Source organism: Oncorhynchus clarkii, chromosome 3 (assembly GCF_045791955.1).
Source record: "Oncorhynchus clarkii lewisi isolate Uvic-CL-2024 chromosome 3, UVic_Ocla_1.0, whole genome shotgun sequence".
Lineage (NCBI taxonomy): Eukaryota > Metazoa > Chordata > Actinopteri > Salmoniformes > Salmonidae > Oncorhynchus > Oncorhynchus clarkii.
In genome coordinates this window covers 70,710,613-70,738,402 of record NC_092149.1, presented here as the reverse complement: position 1 = coordinate 70,738,402, position 27,790 = coordinate 70,710,613, and the positions used below count along the sequence as shown (strand labels likewise).

The 27,790-nt window shown below is 41.7% G+C and overlaps 2 protein-coding genes across 5 annotated transcripts; both read right to left on the bottom strand.

Moving 5' to 3' along the window:
• Positions 1-2,796: 2,796 nt before the first annotated feature.
• On the bottom strand, positions 2,797-25,871 carry LOC139403030 (T-box transcription factor TBX15-like). Of its 4 annotated transcripts, none has more exons than XR_011633276.1 (9): positions 25,382-25,865; positions 17,462-17,669; positions 14,700-14,801; positions 10,549-10,732; positions 8,853-9,020; positions 8,468-8,532; positions 6,985-7,082; positions 3,898-5,578; positions 2,797-3,369 (listed from the first exon to the last, which is right to left on the bottom strand). XR_011633276.1 is itself a non-coding variant. In XM_071146796.1 (8 exons), the coding sequence occupies exons 1-8, from the start codon at positions 25,581-25,583 to the stop codon at positions 4,752-4,754; spliced, it is 1,842 nt and encodes a 613-aa protein (XP_071002897.1). In that variant the 5' UTR covers positions 25,584-25,871; the 3' UTR covers positions 2,797-4,751. The 4 variants fall into 4 exon arrangements, 2 of the variants coding, with proteins under 2 accessions (XP_071002897.1, XP_071002896.1); XR_011633277.1 differs by having other exon boundaries at positions 10,561-10,732; positions 25,382-25,856; XM_071146796.1 differs by having other exon boundaries at positions 2,797-5,578; positions 10,561-10,732; positions 25,382-25,871.
• LOC139385945 (uncharacterized protein PF3D7_1120000-like) lies at positions 3,196-4,114 on the bottom strand. The gene is made up of 2 exons (XM_071131256.1): positions 4,089-4,114; positions 3,196-4,036 (listed from the first exon to the last, which is right to left on the bottom strand). The coding sequence occupies exons 1-2, from the start codon at positions 4,112-4,114 to the stop codon at positions 3,196-3,198; spliced, it is 867 nt and encodes a 288-aa protein (XP_070987357.1).
• Positions 25,872-27,790: the final 1,919 nt, after the last annotated feature.

Below are 27,790 nucleotides of genomic sequence, written 5' to 3'. Positions count from 1 at the left end.
TAAGGAGGCAGCCGCTCCGGACCGGACCTCTCTCATTTAGCCATGGAGGTGACACGGTGGGGTATCTCAGTACTCAGCAGGCCACCCGCCACAGGAGACCCCCGGCTGGACCGATTCCATCTGGGCCCTCAGGTTGATCAGAAAAACCTGCCTCGGGGGTGATGGTATCTCAAACATCTCTTTTCCCTCCAGAAGGGGAAAAAACATTTTAAGTATTTCCTTTTGACCTATGCGTCCACATTTCAGAGAGAGAGAGAGAGAGAGAGAGAGAGAGAGAGAGAGAGAGAGAGAGAGAGAGAGAGAGAGAGAGAGAGAGAGAGAGAGAGAGAGAGAGAGAGAGAGAGAGAGAGAGAGAGAGAGAGAGAGAGAGAGAGAGAGAGAGAGAGAGAGAGAGAGAGAGAGAGAGAGAGAGAGAGAGAGAGAGAGAGAGAGAGAGAGAGAGAGAGAGAGAGAGAGAGAGAGAGAGAGAGAGAGAGAGAGAGAGAGAGAGAGAGAGACTTCATACTGACATATGAGCTGCTCAATGCTGTTTTTCTCACACAGAGCAAGGGGAAACCATGAATCACCACCAGTTGGATCCAGAACACATTCTCTCCTCCTCCTCTCCTCCATGTACGTGGACTAAAAAGCAGAAATAGAGAGGAATTATTTTCTCATACCTATACAAGAGGTGTCTATCCAGAAAATCAGGAACACAATGACTAAAGGAATACGCTTTTGCGTATTGCATAGTTCTTAAGTCAAATTGGATAGCTGGCTGTAAATTCCTATATAAAACAATGAAATAAAAAGTATTTCAAAAGGGTCTCAAAACATTGCATGTATGTGCAATAAAAACGCATGCAGTTGGCAATAAATCAACGTGTTGCTTTAGTTGAAAACTCAGGGTTCAGATATACATCCTGTGTTACTCTCAAAATACCTTCAAGATGTAAAATAAAAAAGGTATGCAAGGTATTTGAAGGAATTGGAATCTTGGTTGTGACAGACAGGTGATTTATTGTTGTAATGCACTTGTCAGTTGTAAAGTATCACATTGAGATAGTGAATCTCCTGACAGTTAAAATGATCGGCCAACGCTTAGGAATCCACGGCAAATAGGAGTATAAACACAAGAGGGCAATAGTTTACCAGAAATCGTATCTTATATGGTGATACACACAACGAGCGGTCCAGCCTATCAAAAGAAAACAGCCCCCTAGTCCCCAGTCAAAGTGATGTTTTTCATACGTTTTTCTGCACAGGTCCAATAATGGTCAGAATCAGTCAGAATCCTGCCCAGTAAGGTTCCCTGGGGACAGATATCGCGTTTGGGAATCTGTAAAATGTCTGAAATCTGCTCAAAGAGAAAGATCAATGACCGCAGAGAGGATTATGGAACAGATACCTTCCAGTAAACATGCTGTCACTCAAAATGAGTGCCCAGCAATAGGCACTGGAACCCTCTCAACTTTGTCAGTGTCTCATAAAATATCCAGCCTGTCAGAAGTTTGTTGGGAATCTTAAATTGTTCCAGTTTCATATTTTGCTATATGGCAGGCATATACATTTATTAACCAATCAATCGGATTGGTTGCATATTTTACTGCTAATGAAAGAAGCCAAGATGAAAGGATGTGAGGCTTGTTATTCAAGCCGTTCTGAATCTGGCGCTAGAAGGCAATGTTTTGATACGGTAGTACAGAGCTATAACAGACTCTGCTGTGTATTATATCATATGCTTTGTAGATTTCTACTCTGTGTTATTCCTACCACGTGCGTGCCTTTTCTCTGTAAAGCTGAGGTAATTTTGCAGTGAGGAGAAGTTGATTTTAAATGCTGCGGAAAAGATGTAGGGGGATATCAGACAAATAACGTGAATAATTATTGGAAATAATGTCCAGATATATGGCGTTTTGCCAAATTATGAAATCATTGCTGCTCTCCTCTCCGGTTCATCCACTCATTTCTGTAGTCATGGTTGGAAAACAGGTGTTTCCGATACTGAGCCCTGTCTCCATGGTCCCAGATCCACTTCATTCTCTGATCATGGTTCAGATATGATATTTCATGGTTGGAACCGTACGCATGATAGGAAGTGATTGGGCAGGAACTTTCTCCTTGGAGGACATCCATTACATGCTGATTGGTCTGCTAAATCACTGGGGTCTGCATGGATCTGTAATGAGGGGCACCGCAGAGCAAGAATAGAATCATCGTAAATACTGTATGGTTTCTCTCTCTCTCTCGCTCTCTCTCTCTCTCAAGTGATTACGAGCTGCTTTCCTCTGAAACAGGTGGCATATTTATATCCAGTCGTCCACAACAATAGTTACATCATGCACATTCCTTTTCTCTCTGGTAGGCAGAACCTGCAGGACTGACTGTTTTTTTTTCCTATTTCAGTTTGATAGATGTGATGAGTCATTGGTTCAAACCAACCAGGGCAGATGTGTTTACAGGACCTTGGGATAATAAATAAGACCATTCTTGGATACTTTTTGTAAAACACACGATATGCTGGTATATCTTTCTTTATCTTTACTGTTCCATACATGCATAGTTAGAGTATTGCAGATTTCTGATGATAAAGCCACAGTCAGTAAGATTTCCTGTTATTTAAACTAATTAAATAAACCCCATGGATGTTGAATAATATGATACCAAATGGTAGAATATCGTTGTAATTGCTAGTAAGTGATATTTGAATAAGAACATGTCAGACGATGCTCTATTCTTTGTGTTTTTGTTAGTGGTCCACTCTGATGGTACGCGCATCTTATAGTGACGGCTGTAAATGAATCAAAACCATGGAAATGAATTCAAATGTTTATTGAACATTACTGTGCTTGGCACCTGTATGTACATTTTTTTTAATGCCTTTCTAAAGAATATTTTTGATATTTCCCTTTTTTCCACACATTTGTCTTCATGATAGATTGGCCAATATAATAGCATTATTGCTTGGCACTTAAATACGCTTATCTACAACACACCAAAACATACTTTAATTACTCTGTTCTCCTATTGTATATTTAAAACATTTCACACAACAATTTTAAAGCGTATGGTTTTTACTTGCATTCACCATCTTATATATGCTTTTTAAAAGGTAATCCACTCAAAATTGTGAAGCCATTCCAGTCTGTGAGGAAAGGAATTGATAAGATTGTGGTGATTTCACTGTATATTCAGTGTCCCCTTGAACAGAGCCTCTCATCCAGCATGTCCACTGAGAGATGCAGGGCCAACAACTGGGCCCCTGTCAGACACACATAGTTCATCCCTCACCCTGACCTGTAGGTCTTTGACTTCATCCCTCACCCTGACCTGTAGGTCTTTGACTTCATCCCTCACCCTGACCTGTAGGTCTTTGACTTCATCCCTCACCTTGACCTGTAGATCTTTGACTTCATCCCTCACCCTGACCTGTAGGTCTTTGACTTCATCCCTCACCCTAACCTGTAGGTCTTTGACTTCATCCCTCACCCTGACCTGTAGGTCTTTGACTTCATCCCTCACCCTGACCTGTAGGTCTTTGACTTCATCCCTCACCCTAACCTGTAGGTCTTTGACTTCATCCCTCACCCTAACCTGTAGGTCTTTTACTTCATCCCTCACCCTGACCTGTAGGTCTTTGACTTCATCCCTCACCCTGACCTGTAGGTCTTTGACTTCATCCCTCACCCTGACCTGTAGGTCTTTAACTTCATCCCTCACCCTGACCTGTAGGTCTTTGACTTCATCCCTCACCCTGACCTGTAGGTCTTTGACTTCATCCCTCACCCTGACCTGTAGGTCTTTGACTTCATCCCTCACCCTGACCTGTAGGTCTTTGACTTCATCCCTCACCCTGACCTGTAGGTCTTTGACTTCATCCCTCACCCTAACCTGTAGGTCTTTGACTTCATCCCTCACCCTGACCTGTAGGTCTTTGACTTCATCCCTCACCCTGACCTGTAGGTCTTTGACTTCATCCCTCACCCTGACCTGTAGGTGTTTGACTTCATCCCTCACCCTGACCTGTAGGTCTTTGACTTCATCCCTCGAGTATGTGCTGTATTATATTATGTTCACCCTTTGTCCATCCATCATCCTCCCTTCATCACCTCTGAGTGGCCAGAGGGAAAACCATATTGATCAGGCACTGTTAATATCCACAACCCTTTCAGTTCTCTCCCAATGTTGCCACAATGCTATAATGTTGCATAACTGTCCTGTTACAACTAGAGATGTGGAAGTGGAGGGGAAGTTTCTGGATCTCACAAAGCCCCTGTCACATCATGTCCGGGGCTGGATATAATCCATAGCAACAAGGCTGAGTTACTGTAGAGGCTGTCATTACTATTGCACCATAACAAATTCATGGGTTCACTCCTGAGAATCCCTGCACAGTAAGAGTATATGGGCCCCTCTCCTTCACGGATCCCTCTGTGTGTCCCCATTAATGGGGTTAGTGTTCTGAACAGTAACTGAGAGAGTCAGGTATACGGTTTCACTTTGCCTTTTTAACACTATTGTGGCAATTAAATAACAGTTTCATTCCGTTGAATAAAGCTTGTTGGGGGGAAATTCAAAACAACAAGCATCATGAGATGAAAAGGCATTTTTTTGAAAGGTTAACTTTGTACACTACCTCAGTATTACAAACGCTAAACGTAAAATGACTCAACATCAATAGCACATCTGAGATAACAGATTTATCGTAGAAGAAACATAACTTGTTGAAATAATGGGACAGCGAAAATGGGTCAGAAGTGAGATCCTAGTTTTTATACGATGTGCATAGACATTTGAGAGGAGGAGCCATACTGCCGGCCATCACAGGAGCCTGCCCCCTGCTGGCCAGTGGAGGGATTGCCGATCATGTGCATGCTGTCCATGCCACCGTTGGACAGGTACTGGCGCTCGGCAAATGCCCCGGCAGGGGAAGAGGAACACAGGAGGCCGCCCTGAGGCTTCTCGGGGCTGGTAGCCAGACGAGGGGAGGTGGGGAAGTTGTATCCATACAGGTTGTAAGGGTTGTGGAGAGAGAAGGCGTTGTAGGACCCCTGTTGCACATGGTGGTGGCCCCCGCTGAACATGTGGGCGGATGAGGGGGAAGAGCCAGAGGAGGAAGAGCCAGAAGCGGAGCTAGAGCCCGCCTGCATCACATACTGCAGCTGGGAGGCCGGGAACGAGGTCAACTGACCTCCATAGGCATCCATCTTTCCGCCAGCACTTCCACTGCTGCCACTGGACAGAGAGCCATGGCCGCCCCCCTGCATTCCCGCAGCAATCAGGGAGGAAGTTCTCTGGGGCAGGAAGGATTCAGACTGCTGGGTGGAGGCCACAGTGCCCCCTGCTGCCTGGAGGCGTCCGTAGGAGCTGTCAGCCAGGCCCCCGTAGCCCTGTAGGGCCGCCATGTTGCTGCGGGCGCAGGCCGGGTACTCAGACAACCCCATGCTGCACAGCTGGCTCTCCCTGCAGCCCACATTGAAGGTGTTGGGGGCCAGGTGGAAGGTAGGCGGTGAGCAGGAGGGGGACAGGAGGTGGGCTGCACCAGAAGGGGAGGGGGTTCCTGTGCTGGAGGTGGTGGGAGAGGTGCCCGTGCTTCCTCCTAAAAAACACACAGAGACACACACACACAACGCAAAGACAGTGAGACAGAACCAGCGCTACAGAGTGAAACATCAACACAAACACTGGCCAACAATCACACTCTGACAATATCTCTCATTTCAGCCTTTCGCCGCCAGAATGTCTCCTTCCAGCAACTGCTGCCGTTTGATCTTAACCGGTCAAATAAGAGAGTGCTGTTTAAGACTGGTGCATAAGCATCTTAATTCACATGTATTAAAGAATTCGATATTACACTTACTTGTAAATTGCAGCTGACTTCACCACCTCGACTTGCTCAACATCTGATTTTAAGGACTAATTGCATGACCGCATTACTTATTTTAAATTGTACTATTTATGGGATCTTAAACCCTCTCATAAATAACAGTAATTGTTTCTGAGCATAAATGTGGCTTCAGTTTGGTACATTACATGTCGGGTCAACAGAGCTCTGAGCTTGCCCCTTTTCTCAAAGAATCATGCATTCATAATTTAGACATGTATGACCGTAAGAATAAAACTCATCTTGGCACAGGTTAACATGCAATAAGTCAAGCTTTTGGAGTCAACCGATCGCTGTGGGATATCACTCACATATTTCTTTATTAATGAGAATTTGGGCCCGCATTCACTAAAATTCCATTTGAAACCAGCTAAAGAAGAAAAAACACTGCATAACTAACTAATTCAGGATTCTCTCTTGGCCAGAGCACTGATTCTGACTGCGCCATATGCCTTTGATAATACAGCTGTTCTGTTCAGCTCAGTTCTGCAAGTTTCTGTTGGTAAGGAGAGGAAGATATCACAGTGATGTCATGTTTTCCTTTCTGGTCGTCAGGGGTTAGAGCAGCGTTAGTGTTGCTGAGGGGAACGGTTGATTACCCCACTGGAAGGCCGTCTGGTGGAGCTGGGGGGTGGGGGAGGGGTGCTCAGTCCTTACGGCGTGCCCAAAGTTCATCAGAGGCGCGAGGACTTTAATTAACGTCTAATCGGTTTGGAGGAGTTTGTGATAACAAACAGATGTCGACACAGACAAAATACTGAGTGACATAACGTCATCATGACCTCGGAGAAAGGAGTGCTGAAGAAATCAACTTGCTTTAAGCATCGGGGGCCTGTGATACGAGCCATGAGTAGAGACACTGGGCTGTGCTCGCTGATACCGCTCACGTCACAAAGCCACAGGGGTCATTTAATTATTTTATTGTTAAGGTCCTGTAGAATGTGAAAAGTTCAGTACATTCCAAGTCAGACGGACATGCCAAAAGTGATGACCAGTGATGACCAGACTGATGAAGGACATAGATAATTGATGTGTTGGGAAAGGAAAGGAGAAGGTATGCAGTGACAGTGAGAGAGCGTAGATGGGAGATTAGGACATAGTTTAAATACAGTTTTACACACCTTGCTGTTTCTGCATGTTGGTGAAGTCCTCAAACGTGAGTGTCCTCACAGGCGGTCTCCAGAATGCATAGGTCTCCATGATCGCCTCCAGACCAGTCCTGTGTGAGAGAGAGAACGAGAGACTGAAACAGTGGAAGAAAAAAAAAAAGAGGGTCAGTGTGAGGGAAGGGTTGGGTACATAAAACATAACAAGGGCGGGGCAAGAGAAAGAGGAAGGAAGAGTTGTGACGGGAAAACAGATAGTCAAAAGAACAAGAGAGGCACATAGAGAAAGGAGGGAGTGTAAGTATGAGTGAGAGGTTGGAAAGAGAGAGGCAGAGAAGGAGAAGTGGAGTCAGACGGAGGAAACTGGAGCCATTAAAAGGAGCAGGTTTTTACTGTGAACATAAATCTGGGTGACATTTCATCTTGAACACGGTTCTCCTTCCTGCGTGATTTACTCCTGTGTGCCCTGCTGAGCCCTATCCCAGGGAAACGAGGGCCTGTCCCGACCATGTTATTTTAGGGCCAGTAACTCCCGGGCCATTCCAGCTCGTTAGCGCACTACGCTAATCACACTGGCCCTGGCCATCAGTGCGCTCATTCATAGTGCTCAGGATCAAAACCCAACAAATAAGCTATGCCCTGTTTTACCTCATAAAGTAATGTGTCACCAGCCAAAATCCAATTAACGACATAATCATAATTTAATGCCTGAGATGGATCTGTATTAACATATAAATACATAGAGAACCAACTCAGTAGGTAATTGTACAATTTAGCTTGTGTAATATGTCCCTGTTTTTATTGATTTCAGATCGCTATAATGTGGCATTACTCTGCACAGTTTAACAGTGATGGGGTAAATTACTTCCATGAGCAGAGTTAGGATATGTAAAGATAAATACATTTTCTGTCTATAAATATCCTATTCCTGCATAATCTTTTAATCTGTAGTTTTCTGCAATGAAATTCTAATGCTAGTTCATAAACCCGGCACTCTATTGTTTGAAAAATGAAAAAAAGATGTCTCAAATATCTGTGCCGAAAATGTGCTCCAGATGGGAGGGGAGCTTTCATGTACTGAGGGTCTGGTTCAGTGTTTCCCCCGCTATATATGATAATTCAGACAGACAGACAGACAGACAGACAGACAGACAGACAGACAGACAGACAGACAGACAGACAGACAGATAAACAGACAGACACACAGACACACAGAGAGAGACACACATAGAGAGAGGCAGACAGAGAAAAGGAGGGAAAGAGAGAGAGCCCTACCCAAAACATGTGGTTCTATCTCAGATGTAATGGGGTTTTCTTGGCAGGGTAGAGAGTGACTGATTTTATATGGAGCAGCATATGGGATTAGGAGGTATCTCCAGGGGATTATTTCCATATTAAAGGCTACATTGGAGAAAATGAAAGATTTGCGCCACACAGCATGGCGAACGCTGAATCATGCTGTATTACACGGACCTCGGGTTACTGGGGAAATATATACCTGTTTCTGCCTGAATCCCGAAATCCTTTAGCGAATGGGTTGCGGTCGATCTTTAGTCTTGTTATCTGCAGGAAAGAAAAACATTACAATCAAAACACATGACATAGCGATGACCGATGTACATGTTGGAGAGGGAAAAAACGGGTCAACATAATGTTTTTTTTTATTGAAGAGGGACCTAATGAATGTATGAATGAAGAAAGAATTTCATGAAAATCTGAATTTGAGTTAATAATATTAATAATTGGTCATTTTCCATTCATAAATTGAATTGATGTTCACTTCCAGAAATGAAAATGAATTGATCCTAAGCCTGGTGCAGATAGACCCATTGAGTGGCAACATACCATTGTAGCAACAAAGAGAAAGGTGTCTGGTCTCAGACCTGTTGGTTCTGGTAGGCGGTGACAGTGGTGAAGACAGTCTCAGGGAAACTGAAGGTCTTCACTCCCTCTCCGCTGGGAACAGGCTTGGTGGGGGACAGGTCACTGCTGAAGTCCTTCCTGATCACATGGACACGAGGCTGGTACTTATGCATGGAGTGGAGGATGATCTGAAACCACAGAGAGATCGTAATGGTTACATTCTCTGTGTGTGTGTGTGTGTGTGTGTGTGTGTGTGTGTGTGTGTGTGTGTGTGTGTGTGTGTGTGTGTGTGTGTGTGTGTGTGTGTGTGTGTGTGTTTATATATGTGTGTATGTGTGTGTAAGTGTCTAAGCAAGTCTGAATTCATATCAGAGCTATATAATTAAGAGGAACATGAGTCCACACTTCTAATGAGAGAGGTGGTGAGGTAAGTATTTAACACCAGAGAGCAGAGCCGAGGAGTCAGGTTACGATGGCCCAGCCTTCCCTCCGGCTCTCTGTCTGCTCTTGATTACAGCCCGAGTGAGAAAGCCTCCTTGGAATTGCAGACAACTAAGGGGGTCATTTCAAACAGAGATTGGGGAAACAGTACTGAATAACAGTGACAGTAAATGTAATTTCTAGCCAGGGCCCCCCCATCACCTTCCCCTTGCCCCCCTGCTCGGCTCACAGGACCCTGCAGTTATGACCAAGGGTTCTGAGTCCTGCCTGGGCCTGAGTCAGGTCAACCCTGCCCCCGTCACACGTACACACACTGAGCTCACAACAACACAGAGCAGCCACGGGTATTATCTGACAGATCTCTTGTCAAAACAATACATGTTGTAATGTCCCTGACAGCCTTCTGTAGCAATGCAGTGACTTCAGCGACATATTTATATCTAATTTATGAATCACAACCAAAAGCCAATCAGCTTGAAAAATCAGCAGCACATGAAACAGATGATTAATAACCAATAGCCACCGCTGTTGATGGAGAGGTTTGATAGTAGTCGGAGGAAGAAGAGAAGAGAGATGGGTCAGATACCAGCCTATCTGCGGTGAGGTTTCCCACACAGGAAGTTACAAAGTTAATTTCCTCTCGCCTCGAGGCCTCCAGGAGAACAAAGGCCTTATAACGAGTCTGTGGGAGAGGAAAAAGGGGCCTTGACTGACTACCCTCAAAATACGCACCCACTGCTGCATCTGTTATTACATTTGTCAGAAGAACGGAGCTGCGATAGAATCAGCTGGCCGGGTGGAAAACAGGCCCACATTGAGGACCAGGGTGTGCCAGCCTACCAGCGCCGCACTGGCATCCCTAAATCAGGACCCCAATGGAGAAATGGGTATGGACCGGCTTCTGACTGTTTCAACAACTTGGTAATCAAACCAATCTGGCCTGTAACAGCACTGAGTTCATGTCATGAGGAGATCCATCATGTGCCATAACTACATCACGACCAATCAACTGTTTCAGTACCAGTCGATTAAGGCCGTAGTAGCAAAAACAGTAGTCTCTCTTCTTCTCTAAGAATAGTCTCATCTATACATGGGTGGGGTGAAATAAATTCCCCTGTTATAATGTGAAGCACTTTGAGAAATACTGAAACAGTCCACTTACTAATACATCTTTATATTAGTGTAGAAGTGTAACAGTGTTCAAGTGTACAGGTGTAACAGTGTACAGGTGTAGGAGGGAGGCAAGAGTTGGTATGTCAAGTTAAGCCGGCTCACCGGCTCACTCACATGGCCCTGGTCGTCCAGCTCATTGTTGGTGAGTTTGAGTTTGTCGAAGCTGACCACCTGCCTCATCCAGGTGTCTCCAGAGGCCAGGGAGTCTGGGTGGATGTAGACCCGCGGGGGCACGGGGGAGTCCGCGTTCCCCGCCACCATCCACTTGGAGCTGTGGTACACATACCTGGATGACACACACACAGTGACAGACGTATCAGCACCAAACCACATTTCATTTTCAGTTTTTTTCAACAGGTTTTGCATGTTATTGGGAAGCATTGAAGTCTTGGACATCATGTGTCATGTGTTTCAGATGCAGGGCTTGTTCACAATAGAGACATCAAATATCCCCACACACTACATATGCTTTTAATGACATATTACCAATTAAGCTTAGTCATAACATTTTATGTTGGATTGTAAGTTACGGTACAATTTGGCTGCCCAGCCCACCATAGAGCATTCCCCTCACTGACTGGCTGACTGACTGTAGCACGAGGGGGATTCCAGTCCACTGTAGCCCCAGGCACAGCTGTTTGCCTTTAGTTCTGGCCATGTGCACAGTTGAAAGTGCTTACTTGCAACGCCTCTGCCAAAGTCATCATTCAGCGGTAAAACATGGACAAAACTCTAATTTGGCCTCTTTGTTATTACACAACCCTCTAGTCTCTCTCTCTCTCATACGCACACACACAGCCTTGACCCCCCTGTACACACCTACAAACACTATCTCCACACACACACACACACACACACAGACCCGACCCCAGACCAAACACACACACAGAATGCCAGGCGTTTGTGTAATTTCCTGTTTGGAGTGCTGTTTAGGGTTAAGCTCGGTGTAGCAGGGAAAGTGTTAAGGAAGAGAGAAACCTTAGCCCCAAACAGGACTGGAAATTTGATTAGTCCCCTTTCATCTTCCATAAATCTGCCATCTGGCTCCAGCACAATCAATAAAGATCTGACTTTATGTGACACCCTTTGGACAGATGGGGGGGGGGAGTATGCACGCCTCCTCATCCAACACCACACTTCCTATACACACACACACACACACACACACAGACCACCAACACAACATATGTATGCATGCAACTCATCAAACAGATATATACTTTTATGGACAAACAGAAATTCAGACTGACACACACTTGCCAAACCCAGACTGGAAATTGGGTTACCTTACTGACAGAGTAAATATTACTATTACATTACCCTACAGGGTTGAGTTCATCAAGTCAAGTCTTCGTATGTAAACATGTGTTTTCGTGTGTGTGTGTGTGTGTGTGTGTGTGTGTGTGTGTGTGTGTGTGTGTGTGTGTGTGTGTGTGTGTGTGTGTGTGTGTGCGTGCGTGCGTTCACATATTGCGGACAAAGTCAATTTTAAGAGCTTGACATTGCTGGTCTGTGTGCGCAATGCGATTCAAACTTAAGACTTACCAACTGTCCACATAAAGGGCACTTAATATATAGAGATTTAAAGAGCCCAGAATAAACAAGAAGTTTCTAAAGAGAGGCAGAGAGCCTAAGTAAAGCAAGTAACGACTGTATTTCCAGACCCCCTCTATGAGAACTATGAGACATTCCAGTGACAGCTCGGAGCTCAGTTTACAAAGCCCTGTGGTAAAGTCCCGAGCCGGGATGAAAATCCTATTTAATTTTACAAGATCTTTTGGCTTCTAAAAATCTTCCATGATATTTTGGTTCTCTAGATCGTTCACTCTAAGGCAAATGCTTCAGTCAGTGAGAGAGCCAGGGTTCTACAGTGCTTCAATTAAAAAATGTAAATAAACAACTTGGGAATAGAATACATAATGTTTAACTACTGAAAATGCATTGTTAAAGTGGTTCTTCAGTGTTCCGTTCAAGAAAGCCAAGTTCTGTTTATCAAATAAAACTTAAACATAGTAAAAATGTCTGTAACAATAATATCATTAATGCATGTTATTGATATATAAACTGAAGATGTACTCTGTGTTCAATATGAGATCAAATAAAACAAAGGCATGGTAACCCATCTGTAGCGCTGTTATAACGTTATTTTCAACTATGACACTGTCGTTTAGTCTGTCGCTCTGACACTGCGTCCTGAGATGGCTGAAATAACTTACATTATAAAACTAGTATTCCACCACGGTCAAATAGGTTTACAATAAAAATATGCTTTGCCATTTACACAGTGAATAAAGCTATCAATTTGATGGTCTCACTCGAACCATAAACACATCATGATAAATACTTTTCATTCTCCTCTGGTGTCCTTCTCTGGAGGGCCAGACATTGTGTTCTATGCCAGAAATTCATTCAGATACTTTAACTGGAGATATCCATCATAAAAACCTATCCCCAAGATGGACATACAGTAAAGACCATTGTTTCAGGTTCCATTCAGATTTATGTGTATATCTGCATTTCTTATCACCATGTGAAATGATCTGTGCGTCTTCGTGGGTGACTGTTGTTGATGTGTGCAGAGGGTCCCTGGTTTGAGACCAGGTAGGGGCGAGGAGAGTGACGGAAGCAAAACTCTTACACCTACAGACAATACCCCATAATGTAAAAGTGGAATACTTATATGAGAAATTTTTACAAATGAATTTGTAAAAAAAATGTTTAAATGTCTTGAGTCAATACATGTTCAACCCATTTGTTATGGCAAGTCTAAATATGTTCAGGAGTAAAAATGTGCTTAACAAGTCACATATTAAGTTGCATGGACTCACTCTGTGTTCAATAATAGTGTTTAACATGATTTTTGAATGACTACCTCATCTCTGTACCCCACATATACAATTATCTGTAAGGTTCCTCAGTCAAGCAGTGAATTTCAAACAGATTCAACCACAAAGACCAGGGAGGTTTTGCAATGGCTCGCAAAGAAGGGCACCTGTTCGTCGATGGGTAAAATTTAAAAAAGCAGACATTGAATATCCCTTTGAGCAAGGTGAAGTTATTAATTACACTTTGGATGGTATATCAATACACTCAGTCACCACAAATATACAGGTGTCCTTCCTAACTCAGTTGCTGGAGAGGAAGGAAACTGCTCCGGGATCTCACCATGAGGCCAATGGTGACTTTAAAACAGTTACAGAGTTTAATGGCTGTGATAGGAGAAAACTGAGGATGGATCAACAACCTTGTAGTTACGCCACAATACTAACCTAATTGACAGAGTGAAAAGAAGGAAGCCTGTACAGAATTAAAATATTCCAAAACATGCAACCTGTTTACAACAAGGCACTAAAGTACAGTAATACTGCAAAAAATCTGGCAAAGCAATTCACTTTTTGTCCTGAGTACAAAGTGTTATGTTTTGGGAAAATACAATACAATACATTACTGAGTACCACTCTCCATATTTCCAAGCATACTGGTGGCTGTATCATGTTATGGGTATGCTTGTAATCATTAAGGATGGGGAGTTTTTCAGGATAAAAATAAATGGAATGGTGCTAAGCACAGGAAAAGTCCTAGAGGAAGACCTGATTCAGTCTGCTTTCCACCAGACACTGGGAGATGAATTCACTTTTCACCAGAACAATAACCTAAAACACAAGGCCAAATCTACACTGGAATTGCTTACCAAGAAGACAGTGAACAACAAGACTGAGTTGCCAAGTTAAAGTTTTTACTTAAATCTACTTGAAAATATATGGCAAGACCTGAAAATGCTTGCCTAGAAATTATCACCATCAAATTCCACAGAGCTTGGAGCATTTTGAAAATAATTATGGGCAAATGTTGTATAATCCAGGTGTGGAAAACTCTTAGAGATTTACCCAGAAAGACTCACAGTTGTAATCACTGCCAAATGTGCTTCTACAAAGTATTGACTCAGGGGTGTGAATAGTTAAGTAAATTAGATATTTCTGTATTTCATTTTCAATAAATGAGTTACAATTTCTAAAAACATGTTTTCACTTTGTCATTGTAGGGTGTGACTTTTCTTTTTATTTCATCAATTTTGAATTCAGGCTGTAAAACAACTATTAATACTTTCTGAAGACACTGTATGTGTACATCACTGTGGATACATCATTCTACACACCCATCTGAATGGGTAAGTTAGGAAATTAGTTGGGAAGTTAGGAAATGTTTGGAAGCGCTAAGAAGTGTGAGCATACCTTAAGAAGATAGGAGCATACCTGTATCTCTTATTGTCCACAGGAACAATGTCCATGGCTATGTAATACTGCTGATGGGGGTCAAGACCCACGATCTTTACTCTCATTGCAGGGAACATCCGCCTATGAGAGGACAGAGAGAGGGAGAGAGAGAGAGTGTGTGATATTAGCAAACTAGCTTGCAAAGTTTAATATTGGATTATGAGTATCAGCAATAAAAAGGGGAAAAGAAACCCTGCACCATGCAGACATTAAGTATAATTAATGCAGACATTAGGTATAATTAATGCAGACATTAGGTATAATGTCACTTGAAATATATTCTAGTGCACCACTGGGCAAATCACTGAGAAAATTCACAACACCCAAGAGAGAGACAAGGTTTGAAGTTAGACCAATGTTTTGCCAGTCATGAGGTCATTTTCACCCCTCATCCCATCATAACAGGGCCTAGATGCACAACTTTATGATAATTCATTAAAATGTCTATCAAAGTTCCATGTCTTCATTAAATAAATATTATTCTGATTTAAGAAAGTAGGTCATTTCATCATCAAAGAAGATTGAAACTGTCTTAATGCACGAGCTGGCAACAAACTCACTCTTCCTTGACAATGTGTACCCAATCATGAGACGTTTTTTTGTTGTTATTCGACACAAATCAAACCAGGAAAATAAGTTTAGAACGCAAACAGACGCCATATTAAAAGCAGGACTGCATACACAGAGACATTTACAAGTTAATTCCTCGTTGTACACTTCAAAAGCTGCATTTGTATTTCATTTAAACGCCATACATCTTTTCCCTCATAATGAGAAAAGAGGGCTGTTTTCTTACTTCCTTCCTCCTCTGAATTTATAGGCTTATTATTAGCAGAGCCATGAAATACACGCAGCCAGTCCTGTAAACTCTAGGCCTACTGCATTGAAACAGGGACTGATTATATTCATGGGGCGATTAACAACGTAAATCTGATTCATGAATATCATAAAAACAAAATTGATCATATATTGTTTAGGTAAATCTGATTTACGGGTTAGCTGTCAAATTAGCGTACATGTATTATTAACATAAGAGCAAACCGGAAAATACAACTTTACAACTTCACAGTACAACTTTAGAATATTATGCAATTTGATATTGGCCTAGGCCTACCAAAAGAAAATTCAACACGCAAACAACGTGGTCCTTGACATTTCTCCATAAAAACATGTAGACTAATTGGCCAGCTTCAAATAAATTAAGTTCGACAAAAATAATCAGTGGATATCTAGTTTAACGAAATTGAAAGCATTTTCAAATGAGAAGGGAAATATGCGCATCCCTATGTTAGGCCATAGAACATTCCGCTCTGCCCTCGCTCTCCTCTCTTATCATATGTTTAATAAATGTGATTAATATCATAATATTTTTTGTTGTTAAAATTAATATCGTACTATCTTCTGTTGTTAAAAGTAGTAGGTCTATATTAGCCTATACTAGCCTAGACTAGATTTGATGGTTTGATGCTGATGTTTTTACTGGGCCTCTATTTCTCCTTAATTGACATTAAATGGTAGCCTAAAACATAAATAATATTTCTGATACATAAAAAAAATGAAATCTATATATATGTATTTTGTTTCAAATATGTTTTATTAAACACACAAGAATGGTGTATAGGTAGGTATACAAGACAGGTATACAATTCTTATCTAAACATAAAAGAGCATACAGGAACAACAAGACCCAGAGTTCTGGGTGCAAAACAAATAATACAAAACACGACATACAAAACAAAGACATGTAGAAAGAAAGAGGGTAGATGTGGTGGCTAAGGTTAGCTGAAGTTTGCAGTGGTAGTTTAAAGAAAACTGAACTGTAAAATCAAGTGGCCTTTGAAACTAAAGTCAGTTATGCCTAGGTTAGATAAACCTCTTCACCTTCTATCTGCAAATACCCTAATAAACAAATATGTAAACAGATTCATGTATTACAAACTATAGACCTACAGATTAACATTCTTTCCCAATGTTTTTCATTTGTTTCATGGAGGGAATAGTAATACCCTAGACCGCTTTATTTTTAGGCTTACTTTGTGAATAAGTGGACTTCATAAATTTCCTTGACGGCAAAAATAAATAAATCAAGCAATAAGTTCCCTTCTCATATTGCTTGATCATAAAATTCAAAATGGACGGGAAATACATGGCCTTCCCGGTGAGAACGCGCAGGGGAAAGGTCTTCCTGAGAACAGTGTAGGTTTAGTTATATGCTCGGTTTAGGTTGTAATTGCTACCCAAAAGGGCAAGAAAACCGAAAACATGTTTCAAAGAGATGAATTGGAAACAGTTCCTTTCTTCGCCGGCTATTCTCTGACATCAGCCATGGAATACCCTTACACTTCATGTATGGCCTGTGATTGGATCGGCCCTCGCACGTCCGGAGCCCTTTCCCCCATGTGCAACACATTAGCACCCCTCAAAAACAGGGTTAATTCCCATAGAGGACGGGCATCTTCTGCGCAAAACTAGGCTCGGTGTGCGTGTGTCTGTGTGCGTGTGCGTGCGTGTGTGGAAAATGTAGCAATTATAATCAATTTTTTACAGAACTTCATAAACAATTTTGCGTCATCAGAGGCAATGCACCTAGTCGTAAAACCTATAGAAAACTAGGCCATATGCCTAGTCTATCCTATAGTAGGCCAACACAGAACATGTGTTCAGCGCAGCCTATTCCTAGAAGGAAATATAATATCAGATGAGTCCCTTAATAAATCATAAATATGCAGCAGTTGCTTTACCTCCCCGCTTTAGTGATGATCATCTCCGTGCCAATTTCATGGAAGCGCTTCCAGAGGTCTGCGCACTGCAGCTCCACCTGAATCTCCTCCATGGAGGCAGCGGGAGACGGCTCGCAGGCCGCCGGGGCCAGGTCCGCGGGGGAGCCGAAGGAGCACGACGTCCTCTCCGCCAAACCCTCACCGTCTGATCCGGGGCTCGCCTCCGAATCTGTGGAGATTATCAAGATTATGAAAATATAGCCACAAGTAGAGCCGGGTCTTTAGGAAAATTGGCGTTGAGTATTGACCTGTTTTTTATGGTCTCTGGTATTGCCCGTTGAGGCCAAATCACCTGCAGCATGAACTCAGACAAAGCACCAAAACTGGAGAAAATTGAAATCTGACTAAAACTATTCCATTTACGTTTGAAATGTCATAAAGTATCCATGGGTATACACAAAAGCACAAGGGTAAAGCATGCATCAAACGAAATGGGTATTTTTACATGAAAAAAAACGCCCACGAACAAAATAAAAAAAGATGAAAAATGAACCCAATTGAATGCCACGCCACAGTCAATGAGAGCATAAAAATATATAGTATGACTAACAGACTCATGCCCATATGAATTTAAGACGTATTATTCAAATAAACATACTCACGAACTACACACTTTAATTCATATTACGATGTATATAGTCTTATGTCATATATTACTACGCCATATGAAAAGGATCCACAACAAAGTTATAACAAAGTTCTTATATTTTTACCCATGAAATCTCTAATAGAGGCAACACAATAACATCAATGAAAATGGCAAAAGAAGTGTGGCCTACATAAACAACATGAATTGACAAAATTTCCCAGATTAACTGTTCCAGATCTTAGTTTCCATATAAAGTCATGGAATCCAAAAGGGTTCCAAAATGGCTCTTTGGCTGTCCCCATAGGAGAACCCTTTGTTGGTTCCAGGTAGAGTTCTATACAGTCTACTGTAAAGTTATGCATTCTATTTTTTATTAACGTACTGTCTCCTTTGTTTGTGCCAATATAAAATCAAATCAAACCGAATTTTATTAGTCACATGCGCTGAATACAACAGGTGTGGGTAGACCTTACAGTGAAATGCTTACTTACGAGCCCCTAACCAACAATGCAGTTTAAAAAAATAAGGATAAGAATAAGAGATAAAAGTAACAAGTAATTAAAGAGTAGATAGTCTGGGTAGTCATTTGACTAGATGTTCATGAGTCTTACGGCTTGGGGGTAGAAGCTGTTTAGAAGCCTCTTGGACCTAGACTTGGCGCTCCGGTACCGCTTGCCGTGCGGTAGCAGAGAGAACAGTCTATGACTAGGGAGGCTGCAGTCTTTGACCATTTTTAGGCCCTTCCTCTGACACCGCCTGGTATAGAAGTCCTGGATGGCAGGAAGCTTGTCCCCAGTGATGTACTGGGCCGTTCACACTACCCTCTGTAGTGCCTTGTGGTCGGAGGCCGAGCAGTTGCCATACCAGGCAGTGATGCAACATGCTCTCGATGGGGCAGCTGTAGAACATTTTGAGGATCTGAGGGCCCATGCCAAATCTTTTCAGTCTCCTGAGGGGGAATATGTTTTTTTGTGCCCTCTTCGTGACTGTCTTAGTGTGCTTGGACCATGTTAGTTTGTTGGTGATGTGGACACCAAGGAACTTGAAGCTCTCAACCTGCTCCATTGTAGCCCCATCGATGAGAATGGGGCCATAGGCCTCCCGGGTGGCGCAGTGGTTAAGGACGCTGTACTGCAGCGCCAGATGTGCCATCAGAGTCCCTGGGTTCGTGCCCAGGCTCTGTCGTAACCGGCCGCGACCGGGAGGTCCGTGGGGCGACGCACAATTGGCCTAGCATCGTCCGGGTTAGGGAGGGCTTGGTCGGTAGGGATGTCCTTGTCTCATCGCGCACCAGTGACTCCTGTGGCGGGCCGGGCACAGTGCGCGCTAACCAAGGTTGCCAGGTGCACAGTGTTTCCTCCGACACATTGGTGCGGCTGGCTTCCGGGTTGGATGCGCGCTGTGTTAAGAAGCAGTGCGGCTTGGTTGGGTTGTGTATCGGAGGACTTTCAACCTTTGTCTCTCCCGAGCCCATACGGGAGTTGTAGATGAGACAAGATAGTAGCTACTACAACAATTGGATAATACAAAATTGGGGAGAAAAAAATCTAAAAAGAGAGGCCCTTCCTTATTTTCCTCTAGTCCACAATCATCTCCTTTGTCTTGATCACGTTGAGGGAGAGTTGTTGTCCTGGCACCACACGGCCAGGTCTCCTCTCGTCGTTGTCTGTGATCAGGCACTGTGATCAGGCACTGTTGTGTCATCTGCAAATTTAATGATGATGTTAGAGTCGTGTCTGGCCGTGCAGTCATGAGTGAAGAGGGAGTACAGGAGGGGACTGAGCACGCACCCCTAAGGGGCCCCTGTGTTGACGATCAGCGTGGCGGATGTGTTGTTACCTTAGTCCCAGGGATGTAATATTGTATTATTTATTGAGAGCCCTGACATGAGTAGGTTGCTTTGGAAGGACACACCAGGTAAGCAGGGTTATGCAGATGCAGGACTGCTAAAGACTGGAGTGTGGCCCAGGACTAACCACCAAGTGATCACCAGCCCCAAAACAAGAGACAAGAGCATTGAGTGGAGACATGAAGACACTGCAGGCAGGACAGATACACCACAGAGACAGAGATAAAGGGATGAGAGGGAGGGAGGGAGAGAGAGGGGGGGGTGAGAGAGAGAGGGGGGAGGGATGAGGGAGAGAGAGAGAGAGGGGAGGGGGATGAGAGAGAGAGAGAGAGAGAGAGAGAGAGAGAGAGAGAGAGAGAGAGGGAGAGGGGGATTAGAGAGAGAGGGGGGATGAGAGAGAGAGAGAGAGAGGGATTAGTGAGAGAGGGGGGTTGAGAGAGTAATATGAGAGAGAGAGAGAACGAGAGAGAGAAAGAAAGAGAGCGAGAGAGAGGTGCAGAGAAAAGGAGTGAGATATTTAAGGGAAAGACTTTTCGTCATCCACTTGAGATCCTTTCAGCGTATTGGTGGTGATGATCTTCTCTCTCACACCATGTGTGAGCCGAAGAACAAGGCTGACAGAGTGGCTGCTGATTTGGCCCATACAGCCCCACAGCCATCAGCCACACAGCGGGAGAGGCCAAACCAGATATCTGTGCCTGCTCAGAGCAACCATGACAGCCTGGTTGCTGCTGTCATCTCAGGCCTTTGCTGTCATCAAGCTGCGCTGTGTACGTCTACCAGCCTTCAATGAGTCACCACGTTGTCCCTCATATGTCACCAGACCAGTCCCTGTCCACCACAGTTATCCCACTGTCCCCCTACTCACTGACAGCCTGCTCTGTCTCACCCACTATAACCAGTCAGTACAGCTGAGAAACACAAGTGAGAGAAACGACACACATCTATCCCACATTACACAGGATATTGCTGGGTAAAAAGAAAGATATTGAGAGAGAAATGGGGAGACAATGAAAGAGACGGAGTGAGAGGAAGGGAGGAACAAATACATATATTTAAGGAAGTAGCACCTCGCTGCAGGTAATAGAGAGAAAGGTAGAAGCAGAGTCAGAAATCTGGGGCTAACCTCAACTGCATGATTAATGCAGACCAACTACAATCATAGACAGTTGTCCAATAAAGACTGCACCAATCTCTACTAAACTATGGAGAACAGCACTCACTTTTTCAAAACCCTATAAACTAACTTGTGGTTAGGCACAGAGAAATCAACTTGTGTTGAACCTCATGAGACGGACGTCTGTACGTCTACCAAGTTTGAAAAAATAACAATAATGATGTCTTCGGTTTGTCACAACAAGAAATCTAGATAGTTTGAATGTGAATTATAACACTTTTATAACACAAAGAATATTATGGATTTTAGCTTCTTATTCTCACACACAAACTCATTCACTTTGTAATGATCTAATTTGGAAAAAAACATGTTAAGAAACTAACAAATGTGTGTGTGACTATTGAATTGGGACAATGGACTATTCAAAGAGTATGACTAATCTGGTCATTGGTGATCATTACACACTTGCCTTACAAGGTAAAGTCCTTCCTATGGAAACAGGTTTATGAATAGAAGATGCATTTAATACAGTTGTAACAGAGTGGGTAAGTAGCAATCTACCAACCATGAAATTGAAGAGTAACCCAATCCACAAGAAGCAGAACCACCTGTTTCTGCCTGAATTTAATTCAGACCCATGTTAGGGAGAGGCAATAAAATAAAGATTTAACAATTTTAATAGCGCACACATCTGTTGTCTTACATTTTGGCTTTTCTTCTCAGAGGCAGAATTTTTACATTTGAGTCTATAATGTAGAAAATGGTTCTGGGATAATCAGTACCAAGTGACAATTTGTATATCATACAGTATATAATATATTATTATACAGAATAGGAAAACATATTTAAACCACAGAGTTAAATGAAGTACGGACAGAATAAACACAAAATCACAAATATATGGTTTCAAATAAAGATTCAACAGTTCAGTGACAGTAGCCTATGCCTGTCTCTTAAAATCCAATGTCACCCCATAGACTGTAAAAATACAAATACAAGTCTAAATTATTATCCATAATATAATTACCGATTCCCTGTTTGAGACATAGATGCTATACAAACCATTTAGTAATAGGCCAGTAATAGGCTTTCTTTTAGAGTGAGATTAAAGGCAATCTGCAATATGTTATATATATGTATTTGTAAATCCACAATCACAGTACTCTGTCTTATTATTGCAGGTTTTGAATGTTCTCTCTTCCACACACCTGACAGTGCTGATATTTACATTTCAGGCAAGTCATTTAATATTGATAATAGTCCTTGCTTTGGAGGGGAAATTCTGCAGACAGGCCTATGTGCTTATCTGAAACTAAGGTCATGTTTGTCATACATGTTGGTTCTCTGGGAAAACACATTGGGATAAATTCAGTTTAAGCTATTGTGTGGCGTTCTCACTATTTTTATATATTCTTCCAAGACGTTTCTTTCAATAAGAATGTTATATGACCATGTCGGTTTCAAAGCTTCACATGGAGGCAAAATCATTAAGTAAAAAGCCTAAACCGCACAAACTGACCACAGAGACGAGCTGTTTTCAATGATGGCTGGTCTACGCGTCAACTGGAGGCTAGTCAAGGCTGGATACTCTCACACACTGCCTGCAACGCTGCCAGGAATCTGGCTCATAATGACATGGAGCTCGTCGAGACAACGTGACTTTTCAATTAATGACGACTCCAACTGGAACAGCTCATGTGAAACCGTGGAGGATATATAACCTGTATTTGACTGACTGGCTCGCTGTCCAATTGTCAATGGTAGTACCGATACCCTGCATCTCAGCTGTGAACTAATTTAGTTCGGTTCTCCTCATTTGTGAGGCATCCACCAAATGCCCAACGCTTGGCGGCTGGCGTATTTCAGTCAGCAACCTCTGTGCGCGGGGGTCCAGTCATTTTGCTGAAGGCTTCTCGACCATGCAGCTTGACCAGGCCTCAACAATGTATTGTAAAATGTAAAATAAATAAGTATATCATAAAGCCATGCACGTGACGCTAAATTAGTCTACAGTGATTTGAATTAACCAAATAATATATATATATATATATATATATATATATATATGGGCATATAGCCTGTAATGCAAAACGTTTTAGACCCTTTTAGATCATTAATGCAGGCCTACATATTTGAGAAAAAGCAGGAGGAATTCGCCTTTTGTCTATAGGCTACAAGACCTATTGTGAATCCAGTTGTAATGGGGATTGTTGGTTTACGTGTCTGTTGAAATCCAATGTAGGCTATAATGAGCTGAGAGGATATCTATCAATTTATATTAGGCCTACGATTCATATCTGAGGCCAGAGGAGGTTAGAATAGGCCAGGGTATGGAATCTATCCATCGTCATGTAGTTAATAAAGTAAGGATACTACAGCTCGAAGCCTCAAGATTGTGTCATTGTTGTCTGCTTTTGACGTCAGTCTCTCCGATAAGATCAATGCAGTGTTCTTCAATTCAGACCTGCTCCAAATCCCACAAAATGTAGAAAATACGATACATTTGTGACATATAAAAGTTTTTCATACAGATTTTGCTGTCTTCGTTAATAATTTAGAACATTCTAGCATTTAAAATGATAGATAGGCCTATCCTAACTTGAATATAATGTGACATGCGCACAGTAGGCCTAGGCCTGCAATAACTTCGACCTATTGAAAATCCTGATAGGCTAAGCTACTTTCTTTTGCTAATTACAACATTTCCAACAAATAAAAAACGATACAAGATTTTGAAAAGATTTTGAGAATTGCGATTTATGGATATGAAATGTTTTGACAGTAATAAAAAGCCTACGTGATTCATAGCAGGCCATTAAAATGAGCAATTTTGGGATTTAGGCATACAAAATTCATAATCATCAATTTGAATTAAATATACATTGATGTCCTAATTCTGTTTTAGGCTATTCTTTATACCCACCATTGCTCATATGGAGATTGAGGCCCGAGTCTCTACACAATCGCCGTTTTTCCTATAGCGAATACACTGTAAAAATAAATATATTTAAAACGTTACAAAATAATATTATGGCTCAAGAATTGACTGAAAGCTGTGTTGATGTTTTCCTTAGACTTAAAGTAATCCACTGAACACATTTTGAGTAGGCCTATAGGTCAAACGCAGACGGGGGTTGCGTGTCCTTCATTTCATATAGCGAAATAGTTTATATTATTGGAAAAATAAACCAATACAACATAGTAATACAAATTGTTTAAACGTACGTTGCATTGGCCTATTGTTTCCCAAATATGAACAATTATGGCGTCAGACTAGGTCTGTATATGCTGCACGAAAGTGGAATAGAAAATACACACAGGCTAACCATGTGCAAACAACACACACACTCTTCACACACACATTGTCTTATATTATATTTGGACTCACCATTTTTTTTGTATAAAAAACCCAGATTTGGCTTATTTCTACGATATCTTGTATGCAAAAATGCATGATTTGCATTGAACCACAGAAACTACACTAATTCGTGTAACCTTGCTGCTAATGTAGGCCTATCTCATCTCTGCCAAATATCTCTCTCAATTCAAGACCATCTTAATATGTAAATATGAATTACAATTGATCATGTCTCCACTGGCGTCACCTGTATGGCCAATTGTATTGTATCAATAGAGACCCTCTGGTCACACACTGGTTGAATCAACGTTGTTTGCACGTCATTTCAATGAAATGACATTGAACCAATGTGTAATAGACGTTGAATTGACGTCTGTGCTCAGTGGGAAGGCACACGTGAAATAGATTTTACCCAGCTAGGCCTAATAGAGAGGGGGCACTGGCCTCACATGCTGTACCAATGTTGTACCAATATGTAGTCATCTGTAAAACAATGGTAAAACAACTTTTAAGGTAACCATTTACGTTATGAATGAATATAGTAGCGCAATAAGAAAATTAACCGTGACCTTCCACGAGAAGCTACTACGTTTTCTGCGTGCTTCTACTGACAGGTCAATTAATTTGTTAAAGCAATGGTTCTTATACAAAATCAATACTTTGTGGTTAACTTCTTTGATAATTTACACAATGTTAATACACCACTATTAGGCCAACGGTATATAGTTATGTTAAACTACAAACATATATTATTTACGGGCACTATTAGACTACAGTAGTAGGCTACTATACTATTCCACATTAGTTATCTGAGGAAAAAGTATGACTCGTAATCTTTGAGATGGTGATGAAATGGTTGCCTTTTCTGTATTCCTCTTTTCCATGAGATATAATCCGTAGTTTTGTGATGGAAGCATAACAATATTCAACAACCCCAAAATATGAAGTAATGGTGGTTACGCACTGACCGGGGTCGATATCTAGACAATGTGCAGGGTCGTCGCCGTCTCCTAATTGTCCGTTGGTGGCGAGGCTCTCCATAGACAACTCCAGCTCCTTTTCCTCCCAGGCCCGGAGCTTTCTCTTCTTGTTTGACCCGATCAGGGCTTCCACCGAAAAGGCGTGCGCTCTCGAGCTCAGAGCAGCGGCAGATCGCCTCCTGTCACTCATTTCTCCCAAGGCAAATCCACAAGAAGGAAAACAAAAACTCCGTCCAAGCAGTGAGCACAAGGAAAATGCGCACGTCAATGTTTACAACAGTGCAAAGAGTCGACAATGACGAAAGTAATCCAAAAACTATGACTATAAATGATGTTTCAAACCTCTAACAATATGATATGCCATCTCTACGGCGCGTTTGATTGCTCGAAAGTAATGTTATCTATCGCTTTTGTCTCTCCGTCCTGCTTTTCTGCCTCTTCCTTCTTCTCTTTTTGTCCTTCTCCCCGCTCTCTGATTGATACTCACTTCTGGATAACTTTTTTTCCGAAGCGTTAAGTGCAACCCTCTCGCTCACTGTCAAACCTCGCGCGTCCAATGAGAAGCCTAGAAAGAGAGAGAGCCAAAATGTGTCAACCAATTGCAGATGAGAGAAAGAACAACTCCTGGAAGAGGAATCCGAAACTGGACTCTCGTAACTGACCATCCAGCACTAAATCAACATCGTCAGGGATTTATGGAAAAAATAGTACTACATTTATTTGATAAATATCATTCAGAACGTAACCTACTGCACAAGTAGGGCTTTATTTAATTTAAAATTTAGCAGATTTAATTAAATTGTGTTAGAGCTTCATGAACAGCTGAAAATCAGAGCGAGCTCAAAGACCATGACAGGTGGCCTGGTCAGAAGCAAGATTATTTGTTTGAGGGGAGAATATAGAAGATAATATGTATCCTTACCAATTTATTGAAACGTTGTATCTATAGCTGTGCACTGTGTACTAGAAGACACTGAAAACAAGGTTTTGATAAGTTTTATTTGCCTCTATTCTTTTCATCCTAAAGCGCGCATGCTGTTGGTAGAGTCGGGGAGCAAGTTGGAGGCCAAATGTTTAAAACTGTTTAGCAAAACCATCTAAATAGCCTATCTAATGAATAACGTTAACACACTCAAAACATAAGGAAAAGTGGTTGGCTTATCCTATCTTTCCAAATGGAGAAGATTCGACAAACATAATAGAAATGTTATTCTTGAGTTATTACAAGGTTTTTATGGTAGACTTAATCATATTTTCTATTAGACTATAGCCTAATCATTACATTACAGGATTCTTCAGAAAACCTGAGTGTGCCACTAGAAAAAAAAGATACGGGACAAACACGTATGAAATATGTCCTATATATGGTGGGTTAATGTTGAACGAAGCAGTAATATCTTGTTATGTGGGCCAGCAAAAAAGCATTTGTGCAAACGTTTAATATCAGAGATAAAACAACAGTACACAAAACATCCCATGAATAAACTTACATATATCACTTTTATAATTAGGAACGTTTTAAGTTTGAGACCCCTTGACTCTAATCAAACGAGGTTTCCTTGGGCCAAGAAACCCCATGTACAGAAAATAAAAAGTCGCTTGGTAAACCATTCATTTTCAAACAAGCATAACATTTATTTGATTATTATAATTAATGTAGGCTATGTATTGTTGTATGTTTCTGCCTACAGATCTGAGGATCCTCTAATTAAAAACGCTGAATAACAAATTAAATTAATTATAAAATACTTTTTCTAAAACTAATATCAAAATATAAACAATAGTATTGGAGTTGCGGTAAAATTATAATTTCATAGACTTACAAAATTACAAAATTGTGGTTGCATATTAGTCTATAATTTGATGATGATCCTATAGTCTAAATGCTCCTTGCGTTCCTTGGGTTCTGGATAAATAAACTGCCGATCAATCACCAGCTGAGAATTAATCGTTAATAATACATCAATTCAGAGTAAATAATAATTAAAGGACAACGAGGTTTAAACATGTTAATTAATCGTTAAATTCTTTAGAAAATATAGAAGTTAAAGAAGATCACTTTAATTCAAGATGTGATGGCTGAAGGCCTATCAATGTGGAACTTAAATCCATAATGCATACATTTGGAAAATATTTAAACACAAATGTGAACAACAAAACCACAAAAACAGTCAATTGTTGTGTTCCTTTCTCGTACAAAGATGAACGTATCCTATTGGGCTACATGTTCAATTAAAATACTTGTCAACCATAATTGAAAACGTAAAACGGGAAAGAGGTTGAGGTTGGGTGAATAAAAGCTAATATTTGCAAGGAATGGTTTTGTTATCGAGTTTAATAACGAACCGATGGCCGATATAACAGAGCATTGTGATGAATATGGTTAACCATTTAACA